A 23,986-nucleotide genomic window follows, 5' to 3' on the forward strand; every position below is an offset into this window, starting at 1 on the left:
TGGGCATGATATGTAGAGGTGCACCAAAGCATAGCATCTTTTTCGGTCAGCAATTCAAAACTCTTCACGCCTCCCTTCCCCTGAAGGTTTTGAGGAGTTGCTGCTACCTGGGCTCATTTCTAAAACCCAGCAGGTCTTGAGACAGCATCTTCATAAGCAACATATTTCAGTGAGTGGACAGCATCCACAACTATTGTCTATCGATGTAAAGCCGCAACTGACAATCACTTTTGCAGGACAATCATGTGGATTCATCGCAGTGCGAACAACCTTTGCTCTGCAGATATTATGAAAGAAAGCACCTTCAGCTGGCAACTGGAAGTTACGCAACCATGTCACTCTGCCCTCCTCTACTTCCTCCACACTAATACTAGGATTCTGCAAAGCACACTTAAGACTGGCATGCTTTTCTGTTTTTTAAATATCTTTTGTTTTGAATTATGTTGACACATGTCTACATATCTGACACAGAATTTGTCTAAATGGACTACAGACATTTATCCACCAGTCTCAAAAGGGAACGCCAACTTAAACTTCCATGAATATGGGAACATGTGGAATTTTGACAAAACACTGCTATAAAGTTGCCCAGGCAATCCGAAGGTATTCCTTGGAGAAAATAACCTAATCATATATGAAAGTTCTTCCGGCTAAGAAGAAGAACAGTAACAGAAATGTAAAATCAGAGAATTCTGTAGTGTGCCACGTGCAACACGGGCTTGAACATTCAGACTACAAGACTGAATTCGATACATTAGTTTAAAAGGCTTCTAAAAGGACACTTGTCTCCTCCCTTCATCCATGGACGCAGTCTATTCGTAACATCTGGAGGATTCACGCACCATGGACGCAGACCATTCGCAACATCTGGAGGAATCCTGCACCATGGAAGCAGTCCATTTGCAACATCTGGAGGAATCATGCATTTGGTGTTAGATGCGGTAGGGTGTGGTGCAAAAATTAATACGGTACAAGTGAGCATCTGTAATGGCAAATACAAGTGTGCATGATATTAAAAACTTCAAGATGTTGCCCAATTTGCACTTCTTACCAGCGGCCGTTTTGATGCAATGAACAGCACTAAATTGGCCGGTTTTGTTCTCTTCCTTCGCGATTGCTTGGACTTTCAGGCAATACAAAGTGAGAGGGTCCAAGTCAGGGAAGGTGAAAAACGTTTGCTCTCCACTTTTGTTCATTGTCTGCAACAAAAGGTCAAAAGAGTTGCAGAGTGAGCACTTGATGACATGGCTAAAGCAAATGTGGCATTCAGTTCTAACTGTTCATATTTACTAAAATGGGCAAAATGCAAAAATTAAAACAATTTCATAACGTGGAAGGGGCAAAAATAATCAGTGCTAATGAAGAAAAAAAAGCGAGGCTGATTTTTTTACAGCAAGCTCCGTTTTACACTGCGGGTTTGTCTAGAGGAAAAGGAAGACAGACTGAGTTTCCAGTTCAAACATCATATCAAATTATTTATTCATGAAAAAAAACTTGAAGCACTAAAACCACAAAACTCACTATTTTATTTTATTCGGACAAATAACATGAACAAATATTTATTTTTAAAAGTTTGGAATGGTGCATAATGTTGCATCATGTATACTTGTCTTTCTTAAAAGACGCAGAGAAAGTACTAACTAAAAGTTAGTATAAGCTACAAGCCCCATGAGTAAAAGACTAAAGTCAGACAATCAGACTGGATAGTGTTTGTATGTATATACGGGTGTATGTAATTTATAAATATGCACGCACACACCTAGCTGCGAAGCAACGGGAGCACTGTACACCCGTTGTTAGCATTTAGGGAGCAATGTGCACCCAGTGTTAGCATGTAGGGTGCACGGGTATCAGGTGAGCTGGGCTGAGGGGAGGTGGGGCGGTTCTGAATAAGGGTCTATCGTGAGCCACATTCTTTCTCTTTTTTGATGAGTTTATAAAATATCACTACATCCTGGTGCATTTTTACTTTGTTAATTCAATGGGCCTCATTACAAGTCACCCGGTATGGAAATAACGGTGGCGGTAAACCCGCCGCCACCGTTGTTTCCATACCGGGTGATCTCGAGTCCTGCAGGCGGAGGTGTCATTCCCGCCAGGTCTGACCTGGCGGGTTTAACACCGCCCGCCTGCAGGTGGACGTGGAAACACCGGCACCATCACGAGATGGTGCCGGCGTTTCCATGGTCCCCATTCCCATTGAGTCCTATGGGACTCAATGGGAATGGGGATTTACCGAATTCCGCCTCTGGAATTCCCGGGTCACCGGGGCTGTAATGCCCCGGTAATTCCGGGAATCACGGAGGCAGAATGGTAATACAAGTCCGGCGGTAACCGAGCCGGAAAAACCGTCAGGTTACCGCCGGACTTGTAATGAGGCCCAATGTATATTATTTTCAACAGGCACAGAAATGACAATGATGAAAGAATGAAGCGGGTTAGCTTGCATATTTCAGGGATCAAAATTACCGGGCAAATTTAAGCTCCTGCATGCAGCCTAGTGTTAGGGAGAATTCTCAAAAATGTGCTAATTCCCTTCACCTTAGAGACCCCCAGCAACTTTGCTGGATTTTGAGGACTTGATTTTTTTACCTGGAAAGAGTGCGAGCCTTTTTCCCCCACTCTTTGATGTATTTTGATGTGCGTTTTACTCTTGTGTTCTTTGATTATGGAGTTTTAAGATAACTCCATAGGCATCTTTTCATGTGTGTTGCACAGCACCCTCAGTGCAGTGACACAGAGATGTCTTTTTAGATTTCCCAAAGGTTTAAAATACCTTCTCTGGGATAAACTACTGTTTCCAGAGAATGTAAAGTTAAATTGACTTTACTAGTCTTTTTAAATTCCTAGACCCAGCACACAGTATCTTCCTATAGAGTGCTGGAGGGGTGGGGGGGTTACCTAGTATCACCTGTGTCTAGAAGAACAAGTTACTTTCTTACCTGGTAACGTTCTTTCGATGGGATGGTCCGACGACGTATTCCATATCTATGACATGTAATCACCACAGCTGTGCTGCTTCGGAAACTTTTTCGGCGTCTGCGTCCTGCGTCGATGACGTCGATGCGCCGCCGTCGAGGACCTCCTCCGACGTCCGACGTCATCCGATGTGATAAGTAGGACGCACGACGCCAGTAGCCTCAGTTGTAGTTTTTTCCCCCAGAACGTGTGACAATAGTCAACTGCCAGTCCGACACAAAGCCTTGCGGAACGTAAGCTGCAATCGCAACAGAAATTCTGCAGCGGGGAAGGCAGGGTGGGAGCGATATGGAATACGTCGTCGGACCATCCCATCGAAAGAACATTACCAGGTAAGAAAGTAACTTGTTCTTCGAGGGGATTGGGTCCTCCGACGTATTCCATATCTATGACAGACTCCCAAAGCAGTACCAAATCAAGGAGGAGGGAAAGAATTTAGAAACAAAATTTAGAATAGCCAATCAAATAGCAGAGCAAAGGACCGCCTTGCCAAAGGCCAGATCCTGCCCTCTGATGGAATCGAGGGAATAATGCCGTACAAATGTATGTACTGAAGCCCAGGTGGCAGCATCACAGATGTTGCGAATAGGAACACCCCTCTGCAGGGCAGTAGATGCAGCCACGCCCCTGGTAGAATGGGCCCGCAAGCCAGCCGGTGGGTCCTTACCCGCCAAGCGGTAACACTCCGAGATGGCCAAAATAATCCAGCGTGACAAAGTCTGTTTCGTCACAGCTTGCCCCAAGCGCTTACCAGCGTAACCAATAAAGAGTTGATCGTCCACTCTGACCCGGGACATGCGAGAAACATAAAAGCTCATTGCTCTCCTAGGATCAAGCCTATGGAGCCTCTCCTCTTCCTTACCAGGATGCGGAGGAGGATAGAAAGCCGGAAGAACAATCTTCTGGGCCAAATGAAATTCCGTCACTACCTTTGGAAGAAAAGAAGGACGAACTCGAAGGACAACCCTGTCCTTGTGAAATACAGTGAAGGGTGGCTTAACAGAAAGTGCCTGTAACTCACTCACTCTGCGAGCGGAAGTAACCGCAACTAGAAACGCAGTTTTCAAAGTCAACAGCCTCAAAGGGCAAGAATGTAAAGGCTCAAACGGAGCACCCATAAGAAACCTAAGAACAAGGTTTAAATCCCAACCGGGCACCAGGAAAGGCGACGGAGGGAACACATTAGTGAGCCCTTTCAGAAACTGTGAAATTAAAGGGAATTTAAAGTAAGAACATTCTTCAGATGAGCGCTTAAAGATGGACAGCGCCGCCAGGTAACCTTTAATGGTACCCACTTGCAAGCCCCTGTGGGCCAAAGAAAGCAAAAAGGACAGAACCATGGGGATGTCACATGCAAAAGGATCCACATTCTGAACTCTGCACCAGTCGCAGAACTTACGCCAACGGCAACGGTACAGAGACTTAGTTGCGGGCCTTCGGGCCGAAAGCAACACCTCCATCACGTCTTCAGGGAGGTCCCAATCCTTATACCTCAACCTTTCAGAAGCCAAGCGTGAAGGTTGAGGGATCCGACCTCTGGATGGAGAACCTGACCCCCCTCCCGTGAGAGCAGATCGTCTCGGTAGGGAAGACGACGTGGAGGGCAGATGGACAAGTCGAGAAGGTCCGGGTACCACGTCCTCCGAGCCCACGCCGGAGCAATGAGGATCATCCGGGAACCGAACTTCCGCAACCTCCGCAGCACTTGCAGGATGACGGGGACTGGAGGAAACGCGTACAGCAGCGGGAATGACCACTCCACCACAAACGCGTCGCCTAAGGCTCCTTTCGGAGGAAATTCCCGCGAGCAAAACCTCTCGCACTTCCGGTTGACACTGGAGGCGAAGAGATCCACTTGAGGGGTCCCCCAAAGGGCGAAGATCTCCAGGAGAATCTCCTGAGCCAACTCCCACTCGTGAGAGATCGCGCTCTGCCTGCTCAGAGCGTCCGCCGTCACGTTTTCGTCTCCGGCCAGATGAACTGCCGAGATCGAAACTTCCTGCCAGATGGCCCAGAACTCGAGCTGCATCGCCTCCCTGCACAGAGGAAGTGACCCTGCCCCCCCCTTTTTGTTGAGGTAGTGCATGGCCACAGTGTTGTCCGTCATGATCAGGACAGCCTTTCCTCGCACAGTCGGCAGAAAAGCCTTCAGGGCTAGCCTGACGGCCCTCAGCTCCAACAGATTGATATGGAGTCTGGACTCCGACGGAGACCAACGACCGCTGACTGTCAGCCCGTTGGCATGAGCTCCCCATCCCGTGAGGGATGCATCCGTCACGATCGTCACCTCCGGCCAGGGTAGCCAAAACGGAGCCCCCTTCATCAAGTTGCCTTCGACAGCCCACCACAGAAGGTCCCGGGCGACCGAGGGCGGCACCTGAACCGGGTCCGACATCCTGCCGGAGGACTGCGACCATTGCGTCTTGAGTGCCCACTGCAAAGATCTCATCCGCAGGCGAGCCTCTGGCACCAGAAGAATGCAGGATGCCATGAGGCCGAGCAACCTCAAGAACTCGAACGCCGGGAGCGTCTGGGCATGCTGAAACTTGTGCACCATCTGCTGAATGTGAAGAGCCCTCACCTGGGGAGGAAAACACTGCCCCAGGGAAGTGTCGAGCACTGCTCCGATGTACTGGAGCCTCTGTGTTGGCGTCAAATGGGACTTCTTTAAATTGAGGGAGAAGCCCAGCCTGTGAAGGGAGTGGCAGGCGACGGACAGATGATCCAGGACTTGCTCGGGAGAGCTCCCCCTGATCAACCAATCGTCCAGGTAGGGGTAGACGTGAATCCCCCCTTGCCTGAGATGCGCTGCCACCACCACCATGAGCTTGGTGAAAACCCTCGGGGCGGAGGTCAAACCGAACGGCAGGACCCGAAACTGAAAGTGCGAGTCGCCAACCGCGAACCTCAGGTACTTCTTGTGCTTGGGATGGATCGGCACATGGAAGTAAGCATCCTTGAGGTCGAGTGACACCAACCAGTCCTGAAGCTGAAGGGCCTGGAGGACTTGAGAGAGAGTAACCATCTTGAACTTGTCCTTCCTGAGGAGTTTGTTCAAACCGCGCAAGTCCATGATGGGTCTCAAACCCCCGTCTTTCTTCGAAATCAAAAAATAAGGGGAATACCATCCCTTGTTCCTCTCCGCTACAGGCACCAGTTCTATGGCGCCTTTCTCCAGCAGGGCTTGAATTTCCTGCGCAAGGAGCGGATCCGGACACTTCAAAGAGAGGTTCCCCGGTGGATTGTCGCGAGGCCTGTGCCGAAAGGGAAGACAGTAGCCGTGGGTTATGATCTCCAGAACCCACACATCTGAAGTAATGGCACGCCACTCTACAAGATGCTGCGCCAGCCTTCCCCCAACCGGCGAACCATGGTACATGGCCTCATGACTGAGTAGGAGCGGCTGCGGCGTTACCTGAGGGCAAAGAGGCAACTGCCCGAGCGGCCTTGGCACCACGGGTACCTTGTCGTCCACCTCTGGTACCCCTGCGTTGGCCCCTTTGACTGCCAGCTCCTCTCGCTCTACCAAAGGACGAGTAATAGCGAAAGGAGCCACCCCTCCACTGCTGTCCCCTAGGACGAAAAAGCGGAGGTTGGCGAACTGCAGCGCCCAACGACTTCGCTGCAGCTTTTGAGGTCTGCAACCTCTCAAGGCTCTCGTCAGCCTTGCTGCCAAAAAGATGTTCACCATCAAAGGGCATGTTGAGGAGCCGGGACTGCACATCAGGAGCAAACCCCGACTTCCGCAACCACGCAAACCTGCGTATCACGGTGCTCGCCGCCATGGACCTACTGACGCATTCAGCTAAGTCCAAACCCGACTGAACGGACTCACACATGGCATCCTTACCATCCTGGACCATAGCAAGGAAACCATCCCGTTCGACCCCTTCGGGAATATGTTCAGCCGCTAACGCAACACAGTTCCACAGAGTGTGCGTGAAACGCGACAAGGCACAAACGGAGTTGGCCGCCTGAAGCGCCATACCACCAGAAGAAAACACCTTCTTCGCCCAGCCATCAAAACGTTTGTCGTCCCTATCAGGAGGGATGGTAGGGTACGACGCCTGCTTTGCCGGGGCCGTGGCCGCCTGCACCACCAAACTTTCCGGAGTGGGGTGCCTGGTCAAGTAGCAGGGGTCGCCACTGGCTGGACGGTATTTTCGCGACAAGGATCTGCCCACTGCCGGGAGACTCTCCGGAGCAGTCCAAGCCGCCGCCACCCTACGCTGTAAAGCCATATGGAACGGCAGTACCGGGTCAGTTGGGGGACCAACATCAAGGATGTCCGTCAGATCATCCTGCACAAACTCCCCTGGGGGAGCAGACCATCCCAGATACTCAGACACCCTAGCCATAAGGCGCCGGTATGAGGAATCGGCATGGGAGCCAGGCTCAGGCCGACCAAATTCCACCTCCGGAGAGGTGTCCAGTCCACTGGCATCATGCAGCGACTGCCTCAAATCGTCAAATTGACTATGGCCCGAGACAATGTCATCCGGCACCTGACTAGGAACCAGGCCATCCGAATCCTCATCCGCCTCTGAAATATAATCCAAGTGGTGGAAAGGCACCCGAGAGTGCCTGCTCTTAACCAGAGCCTTCCTAGGGGGAACACCCGAGACACGGGGCACCTCCGACACGAAAGGCGTCGATGGCGTCGAGCGAATCGGCGCCGACGTCGAGAAAACCGGCAACGGCGCCGAGAGGATCGGCGTCGACGTCGAGGAAATCGGCGTCGACGTCAGATGCAGCGCCTCCAGTATCGGCGGCGTCGACACAGCCCTCGAAGCCGGAGCTCCGAGCGTGTCCCTCGACGACCTGACCGTCGACGGCTTCGACGACTTCCTCGGAGCCGGAGCCTCGAGAAAGCCTGTCGACGCCCTCGACGCCTCAGACGTCGATGTCTTCCTCGAAGACATCACAGGTGCACACGGTCTCGATCGCGTCGAGGACCGGGACCTGGAACGGGTACGGCGAGAACGAGCCCCCTTGTCCGAACGGGACCTCTCCCGTGACTCACGCCGACCACTCTTGCGAGCGGTGGCTCTCGACCTCTCACGACCGACCCCACTCGGGGGCGCGGACGGTTGAGTACCCTGCGACTCAAGAATCGCCAACATCTTCTTCCCGAAGGAAGCCCATTCCTCCGGCGTCGCACGGCTGGTGGGGTAACCGACGTGCCGGGCAGAGTCCTCTGAAGAGGACCTGGAAGGCGACCGGTGTCGGCGCTTCCGAGAATGCCTCGAAGAGGCTGAGGAGTGGCGAGACCGACTCCTAGAAGAAGACCGACGAGACTTCCGACGATGACGCGGAGAGTCACCCCTCGAATCATCCGTCGAAAGCCCCGCCGACTTCGACTTCCGGGGCTTGGACACCCGACCTACCGACAATTTCTTCTTACGTTCGCGTAAGGCCTTGGACGTGAGCGACAGGCAGTCGACACAGTCATCCGTGTCGTGGGCCTCCCCGAGGCACCAGAGGCAGGCATCGTGCGAGTCAGTCACCGACATCTTGGACCCACACTCCCCGCACTTCTTGAAGCCCGGACGCGGGGTTGAAGACGAAGTGGAAGACATCGTCGAAGGAATATATCACAAACGAACAGGTTCGAAGAACCGGAAAGAACAGAACTCCAATGAGTCGAGGCTAGAACCGAGAAACACGAAGCAACACGTTCGCGGAAAAAACGGAACTGAGGCTACTGGCGTCGTGCGTCCTACTTATCACATCGGATGACGTCGGACGTCGGAGGAGGTCCTCGACGGCGGCGCATCGACGTCATCGACGCAGGACGCAGACGCCGAAAAAGTTTCCGAAGCAGCACAGCTGTGGTGATTACATGTCATAGATATGGAATACGTCGGAGGACCCAATCCCCTCGAAAGTCAAATGCTACCCTTTTCTATCGAAATGGCTGGTGGCAGTGGTTTAACAACAAACTACCATGATTTTTCCCGACCGCGAACACCGGTAGCTAAAAATAGCGGGAGCCATGTTTTTCAAGATGGCGCCTTTAACCCCTTTGTTTAAACGGGTCTCGGTCTTCTTTTTTTGCCATTTCTTTTTGGAAAGGTCCTTCTAGTGTTTATCTCTGCGCGCCAAACTAGGTTTGGTCCCTTTGTTTCCATTTCTTTGGCGTGCTTCAGGACGTCTGAGTGTCTGAGGTGGGCAGGAAGTGAGGGAGGTGCCCGAAACTCCCTGTGCTTAGTCTCCTAGGAGACACAAATGCACTCTGGCGTGATTGGCTGGCTGACTGTCCGGCAAGGACAGCCACCCTGCTGGGTGAGTGGCAGCTAGGCTGGAATGAATGAGAGAAAACTGTTTAAAAGGCGAGTCTCTTGGACTGGAAAGCAGAGTCGACCACTGCAACGAAAGAACAAAAGACGAGCTGGAAGAGGACGGCTGCTGCAACTCCTGGACCATTGGGTTTGCCCGGTGAAGCCCTACTGCAGGTCCGAATTGCCAAGTTTCCCTCGACAGAGAAGCCCCTTCAAGGACGACTTCTTCCTTTGAGTTGGTGGGACCAATCAACTCGTAAGCCACCTGGATACCATTCTCGGAGCTGGTTAGGATTAACCAGGGGGAAGGACACCAGCTTGTGTGCTTGATGAACAGCTACTCAAACTGAAGTAACTCCATTCTGTCAGCATTTTCCGACGATCCTGTGCAGTACAGGAGTCCCCCCCGACGTCTTCCCTCTTGTCCCCACGACTGAGCCTCAAGAACAGTGAGATATGCAGGAACTGCCAGGAACCAACGTCTTCAGCTGCATCTTTTGCTTCATACTAAGGTACGGTGCCAACCCGATGGAGAACGCTTCTCTCGCGGTGAAAGTTCGTGGAACTTTCCCAACTTGCATGCCTAATCAGCCCCAACATATGATTCTTTTTCGTACAAACTACTTTTGAGAACTTTGGCAAAGACTTATCCGTTTACTTCAAGAACTGCTCTTTCCTATCCAAGACACTAGTCCATTGACTTTGGCCTAGGCCTAGGCCTATAGAACTGAATCGAGTCCTCTAGTGAACTATAACCATTTGCACTTCCTAAGAAAGTATTTGTGATCTATTCTGCTAACTTGTGCCTTTTTACTCCCATTGAAAGTAACACATGCTATTTTGCTCCTATTTCAGGGGAGCCTAATTTGTTCAGAAACGTATTGGTTTGCTATTGAAGTGTGTTTGTGTATAAAATTAAGTTGCCTCCTTCTAGTGAATGTCTTCTAAATTATTGTGTAATAAATTAATAAGTGTTTTACCAAGAAACCTTGAGTGTAAGTGTCTGTTTGAACCACTGTGATTGCAAAACCTCTGTGTAACCTCTTGTACTGCTCACATTCCCTCTTGAGATAAGCCTGGCTGCTCAGCTCGCTAGCACAAACTGTGCAGTACAGACTTATACCAAAGTTTGGTTATTGCTTACACCTGTAGTCCTAATTGTAGTCCTAACTGTATGTGGTGGTCCCAGAGGGTACTGCATGCAATTCTGCCTAACACCTAGATATAAATGACAACTGCCACCAGGGGCAGATGTTGACTCCTCAGGCCACCCGTTGCATTCACTCTCTGGCCTTGGAAATGTGTATAAAGGACTATCAGGGCGCATTCAGAAGATATTGAATTCACTACGGGTCATATATAATGGACACAAAGTCCACTGCTCTGCTGTGGAGGTTCGATTGTGGCACGCTATGTACTAGCTCGTCGTTCCCTAGAGGGAGCTCCTGCTCGCAGGAGGGCAGCAGGATACCCAGAAGCTGCTTTTAGCACCTGCTCATCCAATCTATTTCAAGCATTCCAACATTATTACCACCACCCCAGCCAATTAGGAGGGTCGGAACGGTAAGTGGGAGGCAGCCATGTTCCCTGCCAGCCAGGAATTAAGGTAAGTGCAGCCCCTTTCTCCTACTTTCCCCTACTTCCCCCAACCCAATTTCCATATCCCCCCCACCCGAGCCCCACTTACCTTGCGCTCCTCTGTCTCTCAAAGGCACAGGTAACACTCAGTGTTCCCGGCACATCTCTGTCACGCCAATGGCTGCCATGGAAAGAGAGAAGGAACTACATGTAGTTCCCTTCTCCCTGATCCATGGTGTCCATCTTGGCTTGAGGTTTTAAATTAAGAAATGGCAATGTGCCGTTTCTCAACTTAAAAAAAAACTATTAGCATCCCATACAAAATCCTGGGATACTATTAGCAATAAACTCCTCCAGTCGGTGGGCTTTACTGGGGCAGGTAATGCCAGGACTAACGTAAAAGCCCTCATTCATTCGTCCTTCTAACTGACCATTAAAGTCCCCGCTCGCTGGGGTTTATTGCTTAAATACAAGTAGATAAATGCTACCAAACTTTGGGAGGGTTAATTCAGACCAGAACTACACTAGACTTCAACTGCGCATTTTCGGCTTCTAGATATTCTACGGTCTGATAGGGTGAATCGGATGTCAAACCTCAAGGCACTCTTTGCATTCAGCCATGTAGCCATCTGCATCTCTTTCACCATCTGGAAAGAATGAAAGGTTCTGCCAGAGATGAGCACAGAGTTTTTGAGGTTCTTTGGGAGGAAGTCTTGATGCAATATATGCAGGTTAGAGAAGAAATCCTGCAACCATATGGTCTATATCAAATAGTTCTTTCCTGATGGAGAGGGGAGTGGAGTCAGGCGTCCACAATTAGTCCACACAGTGAAATATACAATGATCACACTTTAGACGGTAAGTACAAAAATACTCAATTCATTATTGGCCAAAAAACAACCTATAAAAATGAATCAAGCAGGTAATATTATCACGCAACACTCTAAATATAAAACATATATACAGTCACAGTTGATTAATACAATGCATACAGTTCACTAAGTACCTGGAAGGAAAGGTAAGTAGATGGGCAATTGTATGAACAGTCCACAGGAATGGGTGCCCTAACTTTGTAAGTCCAACCCTAAATTGAATGGGGTCTTGTGCCCAAAAGTTCACAAAGAAAATTTGTAAAAAGTTAGTAAGTGTTCCTGTGGGTGTAAAGATCATCCAGAAGTGGCTGAAAGGGATTTACAGGTGAGTACAAGGTTTTGCAACAGATGTTAAAAAGCAATGGAATGGAGTAAAAATCAAAGTTCTTCACAAACTTTAAAATGGAGGAGATAGGGGCACCAGTGTATTGCGACTACTCAACACCCTTACTCAGATTTTTCCCCAAGGACTTTGCAGGTCCAAAGAAGGTGGGAGTCCCTGGAGGTAGGTTTTCCCAACATTGGATCCAGTAGAAGATGCCCAGGAGCTGCGGGTGCAAGCAAGGTTCTGCTTGGGTCCATGAGTAGAGTGTAACCCTTTCCAGTGTAGTAATGCAGCAGGCATGATGCAGGGCTCTTCAGGACACTACCAGATGGGGGGTGGCTGGTTCCAGCAACAGTCACCGCTCACGGGTGACAGCAGGCGTCTTAGTAGTCGCGAACAAAGGAAGTCTTCCAGAACAGGACAAGTCAATGGTGGGACGCTGAAACTTGGCAGGAAGGCAGCTTGTAGGACTAGCTAGACCACAGAAGTTCCGGGCAAAAACGTGGAATGGCGACGCTTCTAGCACAGTAGCCCAAAACAGGGCTTGGCAGTTCACTGGGCGATCATGGGACGCTTCGGAAGGCTCCAGACTAAAGGATCATGACAAGGTGTTGAGAATAGCTGGCCCCACCAGTCCAAAGGGTCCAAGCACCAGCAATGTTCTTCTGAGATCAGGTAGTCCAGCAAGGCTTCAATGGGACAGTACCAAGAATGGTCACCAGGCCTTTTCAGGATTCGTCCTCAGGTCTTCCGTTGTCTGCACAGCTACACAGGATACTTCGCTCCTTTTCTGATCTGTGGATTGCCTGCAGGACTTCTCTTCTTATCCCTAACTCAGGTGAGTAATCAGACTCAGCCCTCCACATCTGGCCCACACATGCAGCCCAGCAGTGCTTCAATCAGGGAGCAATGTGAGGCGGACTCATGTATGCACACTAGACATACTGGCACCAGTATGTGGATTAGGACTAGACAGTCCCAGCCCACTTCCTGAGTCCAAAGAGACATGGCATTCACAAGCCTGTGAAAACCTCTGCTTTTATGGTCATGCAAATACAAATGCATGACCATAAAAGGGAATTCCTGACCCGAGAAGGCAGGAAGGTCAAAGAACAAAATGGCCAAAGAACAAGTGTCATGAATCGCAGGGTGCGCCCCTTTTGGGGCTCTTGGTCCCTGTCACAACGGGCTTATACACATTAATACTTCCAATATGGCCGTCCAACGCATTCCCTTCTCGCTCCATGCGTTGGACGTAACCTTTCTCTATTTCTAGACCACGCCTTACGCGGCTCCACGCGTCTCAATGCTATTACGAAGTAGCGACCAGACGTGTGCTCCGTATCTCACGATTCTTCTCCTTTCCCGTTCCATCCGAAAGAAGGCAGCATCCAAGGACGCTGGTAAAGAACAGATTGAGGTGAGAAGGGGGGAACTCCTTGGCAGCCAATCGAAAGCGATATCGACATGGAGGCTGCCATGCAAGACTTGATGCGTCGTATGCAGGAACTATCAACCGAGGTACAGAATCTGAAAGCAGAGAACGCCGCTCTCAAACAATTGTCCTATCCTGGGATTCTGCTACAAAAGTGTGTTATACTGGGCGGAGTCGTGGATAAATACGACGGCTCAGCAAAGACCCTTCGTGCATTCCTGGATTCGTGCTTGGTTCACTTTACCTTCAAGCCTTACTATTTTGCGACCCCCAGGGCCAAGGTGGGTTTTATAATCTCTCACCTTTCCGGGAATGCCTTGACTTGGGCCACTCCCCTCGTTAACTCTAGTGATGCCCTCTTGGACGATTATGATGGGTTTATACGGATCCTAAAAGACATGTTTGACCGCCCTGAGCAGGTCTACAGCGCACAAGAACGCTTGTTAGACTTTCAGCAAGGGGCCCAGGATATGCTCACGTATGTGACCCGATTTAAACAACTGGCAAAGCAACCTGACTGGTCCACTGAGGCGAGTTTTACCCTGTTCAGGAGAGGATTGAACAAAGAAAATAAGGATGAGCTGGCCAGAGTGGCACGGCCAAGCTTATTCCAGGCATTAATGGATCTTGCCATGCAGATTGACTTCCATATCCAGGAAAGGAAGTCAGAAAAGAAAAAATCCAGGGGAAAACCTTCCAAGGTATCATTTGAGGGTACCCCCAGACCGGAAATCAACCCAAGCCCAGTCTCAGAATCCGAGCCCATGCAGATTGGGGCCTTTCGTGGACCCATATCACCACAAGAGAGAATGAGGAGAATTCATACGGGCTTGTGCATGTACTGCGCCTCAGATAAGCATTTGGTTAGGGAATGTCCTTTAGCACCCCCTCGGCGTTCGGGAAACGCCAGCTCCCGTTCCTAGATGGAGCAGAGCTTCGGGAAAGAGATGTCTGCTCCACATCCATTCCATCCTTGAACTCTCCTGGACAAAACAGTCTGGTGGTACTACAGGCCTTTTTTTCACCATCCAAGAATACAAACTATTCCATTTTGGCCCTGGTAGACTGCGGAGCTATGGGAATATTCATCGATCATGAGTGGGTTGCTAAACATCAGATTCCCTACGAATAACGAAGCACCATGCAACCTGTGGAGGCTATCGACGGAAGACCCCTCACATCAGGGCCCATAAGCCTACAGACCAAGGAGGTCTAGCTTTCAATAAATCACCATCAAGAGCTGATCAGGTTTGACATTATTAAGTCAGCTCATTACCCCTTGGCATTGGGCATGCCCTGGCTACAGAAACACAACCCATATAATCAACTGGTCTGCGTGTTCTCTATTTCTAGGCTGGGAGTTTTGCATGTCTCATTGTCTATCCCTAGAACCTCCATTAACACACCCAAAGGAACCAACAAAGGAACAACAGACACCACTAATGGTATCCAATGTCACACAAGTTCCTGAAGCCTACCAAGCATATGCTGATGCGTTTTCGACTGCCACTGTCCAGGCCTTACCCCCACACAGACCTGAAGACTGCGCAATAGATACGGAACCCTCTGCAGTGATTCCCTTCGGCAGGATGTTCATTCTTTCCGAACCCGAGAAGAAGGCCCTAAGAGAATACTTGGGATACCAACCTTGAAAATGGCACCATAAGACCTTCGAAATCTCCTGTTGGTGCTTCTCTATTTTTTGTTCCCAAGAAGGATACCAAGGAACTCAGACCCTGCCTTGATTATCGCGGGCTAAATCAATGCACCCTCAAGGATCGGTACCCGTTACCCCTGATTCCGGATATCCTGGAAGCCGTGAGAGGCGCAGTGATATTCACCAAGTTGGATCTCAGGGGCGCCTATCATTTGATCCGTGTCAGGGAAGGGGACGAATGGAAAACCGCCTTCAGAACACCCTTTGGCCATTTTGAGTATCTAGTCATGCCCTTCGGATTGGCTAACGCCCCGGCAATTTTACAACGCTTTATGGATAGGGTGTTTTCTGACATGCTGTTTCTCTTTGTTATTGTATATCTGGATGACATACTGATCTTCTCCAAGGATCCTATACAACATGAAGAGCACGTGAAGGCAGTTTTGCAGAGAATCCGAGATCATAAACTCCTGGCCAAACCTGAAAAATGCTTGTTTCATGTGACCTCCGTTCTTTACCTAGGGTTTATTCTTACCCCAGAAGGAATTGGTATGGACCCTTCAAAGGTAAAAGCCATATTGACCTGGCCTGCTCCTACTTCCGTGAAACACATTTAATCTTTCCTGGGACTTGCCAATTTCTACCGGAAATTAATATCTAATTTCTCTGAGATAGTACAGCCGATTGTTGCTCTCCTGAAGAAAGACACTCCTTTCCTCTGGTCAACACCACAAGATATGGCGTTCCAGCGTTTAAAGGCAGAGTTTACGCAAGCTCCTATCTTGGCTCAACCCGATACTAGCCGTCCTTTCCTGGTAGAAATGGACGCTTCAAATTATGCTATTGGCGCAGTCCTGAAACAAGAATTAGGAGATAAACTGGAACACCCAATTGCTTACCTCTCACGAACACTGACTCCTAGTGAAACACATTATTCAGTCCTGGAAAAAGAATGGTTAGCCATTCGCCAAGCCTTCACTGAATGGCGACATCTACTTCTGGGAGCTAAACATCCAGTTCAGGTCCATACGGACCACCGGAACCTCCAGATTCTACAGTCTTTGGAGTGTAGGAACAGTCGTCAGGCGCGTTGGGCATATTTCTTCGCCCAGTACCAATTCCATATCACTCATGTTCCTGGATCACAAAACATGATTGCCGATGCCTTATCTCGACGACCTGACTACGAGCCCACTGAAGACAAGGCATATCCTCAGATGTTTTCCCCCACGATCTTTGTGGCCCAGGAAGTCAACCTCCTCGAAGAAATCCAAGCCCAAACCCAATCCTCTGATCTGTGGAAGGACAAATCCAAAAGAAATCTTTGGAATGTAAAGGTCCGGGAAGGTTATTTGTTCAAAGACAATGGGCCTCATTATGAGTCCGGCGGTAACCGCGGTGGTAAAACCGCCTGGTTACCGCCGGACTCGTATTACCATTCCGCCTCCGTGATTCCCGGAATTACTGGGGCATTACAACCCCAGTTTTCCGGGAATCACGGAGGCGGAATGGTGTTAATCCCCATTCCCATCGAGTCCTATGGGACTCGATGGGAATGGGGATCATGGAAACACCGGCAGCATCTCGTAATGCTGCCGGTGTTTCCTCGTCCGCCTGCAGGCGGGCGGTGTTAAACCCGCCAGGTCAGACCTGGCGGGAACATCACCTCCCGCCTGCAGGAGTTGTGATCGCCCGGCATGGAAACAACGGTGGCGGCAGGTTTACGGCCACCGTTGTTTCCATACCGGGCGATTTGTAATGAGGCCCAATGTGTTGGTCATCCCTACAAAAAGACTACGACAGAGAATAATGAATCTCTGTCACGATACCCTACACTCCGGACATCGTGGTGTCACCAATACCCTCCATCTGATACAAAGGAAATTCTGGTGGCCTACGATGAGACCCGACGTACAGCAGTACATTCAAACCTGTGTTGTCTGCAGCCAAAATAAACACAATAACAAAAAACCAGCGGGCCTTCTACTACAACCTACATTGCCAACTAGGCCTTGGGAGATTATCGCTACGGACTTCATTGTGGAACTGCCACCTTCCGGTGGGTATACCACCATCATGGTTACCATAGACTTGTTCACTCATATGGCTCATTTTACACCCCTGCATAAATTACCATCCTCTTCTGAACTAGCAGGAATCTTCCTGGAACACATATTCCGTTTGCATGGACTCCCTTCCAAGATCATTTCGGATCGCGGACCTCAATACATCTCACAATTCTGGAAACATCTCTGTCAATGCTTAGGGATCCAATGTGCCCTGTCGTCAGGTTACCACCCTCAAACCAACGGAATCACAGAACGTGTCAATCAAACCCTGGAACAGTATCTTTGATGCTTCGCCACCAGGGTCCAGGATGACTGATCGCTCCTGATACCCGTGGCGGAATTCGCTTACAATAATTCTGACCATTCAGCACTTAAAATCAGCCCCTTTTTATTGCAGTCAGGGATTTCATTCGTCGGTCCTGCCTTCTGTTCTTCCTCAATCTACACCAGTACCTACAGTTGACTCCTGGATCGAAACCCTTGTCAGCATACATAAAGAAGCCAAGGAATTTTTGGAGAAGGCCAGGAAACAGAACAAGAAATATGCAGATTCCAGAAGAAGACCTGGCCCTTCTTATGCAGTCAGTGATCAGATCTGGTTGTCCTCAAAATTACTACCCCGACATCTACGGCCTAGTAAACTGGCCCCTCGGTACTATGGTCCATTTTCCATTAAAGAAATTATAAATCCTGTTTCTTATCGGATCAAATTGCCTGAATCCTGGAAGAAGATACACCCAGTCTTTCACACATCTTTACTGAAACCCTACTATCCATCCTCCCAAAAACCCTTCAGACCTCCTCCTATACTGGTCGATGACCAATTGGAATATGAGGTATCTCGGATTTGTGATTCCAGGTATAGAAGGGGCCAGCTTCAATACCTGGTTGAATGGAAAGGATATCCTCCTAGCGAAAGAACCTGGGATCCTCTCTCAAACATCAAGGCCCCACAGCTGCTCAGAAGGTTCCACCTCATCCACACGGGCAAACCAGGAGGGAAGGGTCTTCGGAGAAGGCATGCTGTCATGACTCGCAGGGTGGGCCCCTTTTGGGCCTCTTGGTCCCTGTCACAACGGGCTTATACACATTAATACTTCCAATATGGCCGTCCAACGCATTCCCTTCTCGCTCCATGCGTTGGACGTAACCTTTCTCTATTTCTAGACCACGCCTTCCGCGGCTCCGCGCGTCTCAATGCTATTGTGAAGTAGCGACCAGACGTGTGCTCCGTAGCTCGCGGTTCTTCTCCTTTCCACTCTGCTTTCCCTTCCTTGAACCCCCCCCCCTTCTTCTTACCTCCTGGATTCGAGTTCTAGCGAACTTACTTTGCCTCCTGGATTCAGCCTACTGGAAAACTGAACGCATTCTGGATTCGGCAGAGACACGGGCCGCCTTCTTCAAAACCTGTTCCATCCGAAAGAAGGCAGCATCCAATGACGCCGGTAAAGAACGGATTCAGGTGAGAAGGGGGGAACCCTTGACAACAAGTGAACAATTGTGTGGTACGGCCATCTTAAGACACTAGCCACAGTCAGTTAGCTAACCAAAAATATAGCAGAAATGGTAGAAATATAACTGCTGGATGATACTGGTTGAGTGGGCACAGCTGTCTATTTGTATGTTTTGGTTCTGTTCCAAAGTTTTATTGTTTGTTTAAAGTTTTATTTGATCCTTTAGCCATAATGGCCCCACTCGCACTGTGGGTTAAATACTAAGCTTGAGAATGTAGTCTGGGTTGGGATCACCCAGGCTTCTGGAAGGACCTTCTGAGAGTATTTTGTAGGTATGTCTAGTAATTAGTTATACCTTTGAGGTTGTCACAATATTTCCATTAAATAAACAAAATGGTAATATTCAATGTTTGCAAATAAATGAAGGATTTATTCTTCAGACATAGGCATTCCTTTTGTTGTCCAATGCATTTCAGTCGCATGGACCATCTTGAGGGACTACATTTCTACAAAAGATAACCAAGCCTAACAGTGAGTGCTTAGGGATATTAATATAGTATCACATTGTGTTGTTTCAACATGAATCATATTTACCTGACTGTGGTTCTAATGACCCTGAGAATGCCTCATATCTTGGTGGATCTCTGGTAGTGCTGCACTATCTTGCTATCTATTCTCTAGATCACTGCAGTTTCTAGTGGTGTCCTAGAATGTGAAGATACAGGGGTCGCGGTGTAGGTCTGGTTTCCTATACAAGCTTCTCCAAGTTTCTATTGGTGTTTTAAGTACCATTAATATCACAAGGTATGGACCCACATCTCCTGCGCTTCTCCTGTGCAACTGGTAGGTTCATCTGGTAGGGTGAGAGAAACTAATCAATAGCTTAGTTGCTTAAAGGTTCCCCATTGGTATTAATCAATGGTGCATGTAATCTGGTCTGATCCTGGTCCTTACCTTTCTTTATTTTTGTGGTGCTGCCGCTGGGGGTGGACCTCTGCGACCAGGGGCTTGCGGTTTATGGGCAAAAATGGCACCAGCGTTAGTGTGCGCAATTACTTCATTGCGCACCGGCCACCCTTTTGTTTGTTTTGGTAATACGGAATGCATGCTTGGAGTTGCTATGCGTGGGAGGTTAACCACTGATCAAATGCATGTTATTGGGATACATTGTGTGGTGAAAACCAGGAAGTAGTTCTGTGGTCTAAGTCCATCTATATAGTCAAAACATGCTAGGGCATGGATGCATAAAAATTAAATAAAATGTACATGTTCCTCATGACAATACTTGATATTGGGCCTCATTCTGGGTTTGGAGCTAACCATGGAGTAATTAGCTCCATGGTTGCCTCCGAAACCGTCCCAAATCCGGCATGGTGAATGGAGTAATTACCGGTCCATTCCAGGGTTGGAGGGACCGGTAATTCCCCATTCACCTTTTGCCCTTCCCCATTTCCATTTCTGCCCCATAGGGCTCAATGGGAATGGGGAAGGAGGTAATTACGGCACCGTAAATTATGGTACCATAATTACCTCCGAAGTACCTTTGCGGGTCCCGTACTTAACTCCTGCTAAAAGCAGGAGGTAAGGAAGGACCCGCAAAGGGACCTCGGAATACAGAGGTAAGGGATTACCGGCATCGGCACCCTTACCGGTGCCGGTAATTCCTTACCTCCAACCGGGGAATGAGCCCCATTGTGTTTTACACAGTCCAAGAGGTTGATCTGTGGTACATTCATCCATATTGTTAAAACATGATCATGGCATGGTTGCAAAAAGTCAAGCTGAATATACATCATCACGATACTTAATATTATAATTGTACAGTACAAGGGATTCAAAGGATACTTGATATTATAATTGTACAGTTCAAGGGGTTAACCTACGGTAAACATAGACACATCAGTAATCCTCTGGCTTGTCATATTGTATTCTGATTATGACCATATATTTACCCGTACAATTTTAGGTGAAGTTGTGGGTACAGAAGTAGGCATATACGGTTCAATCTAGGGGTTGTGTCATATACAATCTGGTGTACAATAACATAACATAATATTAGCGGGAATTCTGCATTAAGGAAATGTGTCATTGCATTATACACTTTGCAATTTTGGATCCTTTACAAATTACTCCATATGTTTTGTGGGTGAACAAGTCATAGTACTGATAATCAACATTGATTAAGCAAGTATATGCTATACATAAGCCTCAAAGGTACAAACCATAATGTTGTTTACAGGTGTTTAGGGGTACTGCCCACTGTATGTTGCTGTGGGTTTTAGAGGAAACAGGCGTAATTGCATTCGTCATTCATACCTCCTGGGTATAAGTAATTCAACCTTTCTATCCAGAAGGTTTCTCTTTAGTCAAGTAGTCTCGGGATATTGCATTCTCCTCCGCTGCATTCTCCTCCGCTCTTCTCAATGGTTTCCAATATTTGGAATCTCATTTGCGATATGTGGTGTCTGGCTTGGAGAAAATGTCTTGTTGCCGGAGGCTTGATGTTCCATGTCCTGATGTTGGACCGGTGTTCGTTCCATCATAGTTTTACTTTCATTGTAGACTGTCTGACGTAGTATTTCCCACAGGGGTATTTTATACTGTAGATGATGTTGCTACTGTCGCATGTGGCGTGACATTTCAAACAAATCATCTTCCCCGAGTTAGGGCGGAATATGATGTCCCCTTTCTGTACTAAACTACAGTTTGTGCATTGTAGGCATGGGAAAGTTCCGTCCTTGATGGATTTCTTTGGTGGTCTGTGGCTGTCGCTCCTGACTGGCATGTCCCTTAAATTCCTGCTCCTTGTGTAGGCAAATACGGGTGGTGTTTCGTACAGTTTTCCCAGTTGTCTGTCTTGGGAGAGATAATGCCAGTGTTTGTTAACAATTCCCTTTATTCTGTGCTTCACTGTGTGCACTCATTCGGGGCTCCTGACCTCATTCACACTCCCCTGACAATAAGCCTGAACTGTTCTCCATTGCTACCTTCATTAGGTTTTGGCTAACCTCTCAATGTTCGCTGTTCAGTATAACTAGGATGACCTCCTAAAATCTGTCCACCGGACCACATTCTAGAAATCCATCTTAAAAGAAGGTACAGGTGGCAATCTGAACAGTACATGGTCAATTCAGGCAACTAGTAAGTAGTAGAGCATGATTCAAAAGGTACGAAAGCAATGACCAGTAAACACTGTTGGGGAGCATCATTGAGGAGAAACAAACAAGGGGTGGCTCAAAGGATATGGCTACAGTAGTTTCCGGTCACAGAGGTGTGCAATCTAGCACAGTCTCAACAGTGAGAGCATGTCAGGGAATGAGGTTAAGCCAGCTGTTTTGGTGCATGGGAGGTGCACTCCGGGCATTCTGGTAGTTGTAGTCATGGACCCTTTCATGATCTAACTGCACTAGTAGAAGCAGCGCCTCAAAGAAGATGACTTACCCTTCAATCCTGCTTGTCCTAGCGAATGAGTGATGGGCGCCAATGTTAGGCAAGTTTTGATGAATACCCCAAAGAAGTCTAGATTAAATCTTTTACAGCAATACAAATAAAACCAATGTACCATTGTCTAGGTGTGCTCATTTGAATTAGCGCCACTCTGGCTCCCAATGCTAAAGTTGAATCTAGGTGTGCTGATTTGAATTAGCGCCACTCTGGCTCCCAATGCTAAAGTTGAATCTAGGTGTGCTCATTTGAATTAGCACCACTCTGGCTCCCAACGCTAAAGTTGAATCTAGGTGTGCTCATTTGAATTGCTAAAGTTGAATCTAGGTGTGCTCATTTGAATTGCTAAAGTTGAATCTAGGTGTGCTCATTTGAAGTAGCGCCACTCTGGCTCCCAACGCTAAAGCTGAATCGAGGTGTGCTCATTTGAATTGCTAAAGTTGAATCTAGGTGTGCTCATTTGAATTGCTAAAGTTGCATCTAGTTGTGCTCTGTTTATGCTTTTGAATTAGCCCAAACTAATGTTCATTAAGCCTCAGCCGATTTTGCACCTACTCCATGCATCTTAGCCTAGTCTAACCCAGCACTATATTTGTGATTAGCGCCCAACTGCTATCAATGTCAACAGCTGACTGTATGTTGATTATCTATTTAGCCCTACCTGCTAAATTTCAATTCTAGGTTGCAGTATATTTGTGCCTTGTAAACTACCCAGTATCAGCTAGCTTTCGCTAAAATTGCCCATTATCATAACAGAATGCAGGCACTGCTATTTTTAACTATGTTCCCATTCTGCATTATACCATCTGACACCCCTTGCACTAGAGGTCATTACATTAAGTTTGATGAAGGGTTAGGCAGACTGAGATGTCCCCGTCACCACCCTATCCATTGCCCTACACCTTTCCTTCCCACACTACCCCCGTTTCCCACACTAACCACAACCAAACTACATCCAGCCTCCAATATGTGCACTACACATGATAAGTTGCCCCCTGTGCCTATAACCTCAACCGCCTCCCCTCCTGACATCTCTAAGCGTAACGAGAGACTAACCAGCAGACTACCGTCCAGTAGGCACTCAGGATTACAATATTCCCATAAGATCATACGCGCAGTTCGCCCAGGATCCACTGACAATAATTGCAGGCACCAAAAGAAAAGGTGCACAGCCACCCTGAACAACCTAAGGGACATTAGCCCCAGTCAACCAACAAAGGACCTACAATCACAGCCCACTAAGGAAGCATTAATGAATGTCAGGTCATTGGTAGCACATGCAACTGAGATTGCCGACATGATTGTGAACAATAACCTTGACTTCCTTGTAATGACAGAAACCTGGCTGCATGAGGCATTCTATTGCCCTAGCCGTCCCAGATAACTACTCCATTCTCCGTGCAGACAGACCCACGTCTCGCGGAGGAGGAATAGCCATTATCTTTAAAGACACTCTCACCATAAGACTAGCCACCCCTATGCCATTGGCATCATGTGAACTCCTCTCAGTTAAGTTCCAAACCTCACCCAACAGCACTATCACACTACATATCATTTGCAGACCTCCAGGACCTCCGGGGTCCTTTGAAGAAGATATCACAGCCCTAGCAGCCAACACCACCAAACCCACGGTGCAAAATATCATCTTAGGAGATTTCAACCTCGGTTATAAGGACACCAGCGACCCACACGCCATCTTCCTAGCCTCTGCACTACTAGAACAAGGCTATACACAAATTAGCAACAACCCACACACGAAAAAGGAAGGATACTTGACTGGGTTGCGGTTCTAAATTGCACCATCACCCCACTAGATCCGACTCCGCTAGTATGGTCAGACCACTACCTTATCACCTTTGAATTGCATATCAACAACTTGGAAAAGAAAAAGC

General features: G+C 48.4%; 1 protein-coding gene across 2 annotated transcripts in view; it reads right to left on the minus strand.

Moving 5' to 3' along the window:
- Window positions 1–23,986, minus strand: part of IFNAR1 (interferon alpha and beta receptor subunit 1) — a 342,571-nt gene that overhangs the window by 52,103 nt on the left and 266,482 nt on the right. For both annotated transcript variants that reach the window (XM_069636295.1, XM_069636294.1), the window contains exon 9: window positions 1,052–1,199. In XM_069636295.1, the coding sequence (XP_069492396.1) occupies window positions 1,052–1,199 (148 nt within the window). The remainder of the gene's footprint in view (window positions 1–1,051; window positions 1,200–23,986) is intronic.

The sequence above is a fragment of the Ambystoma mexicanum genome, chromosome 7p (assembly GCF_040938575.1).
Source record: "Ambystoma mexicanum isolate Mex_15411 chromosome 7p, UKY_AmexF1_1, whole genome shotgun sequence".
NCBI lineage: Eukaryota > Metazoa > Chordata > Amphibia > Caudata > Ambystomatidae > Ambystoma > Ambystoma mexicanum.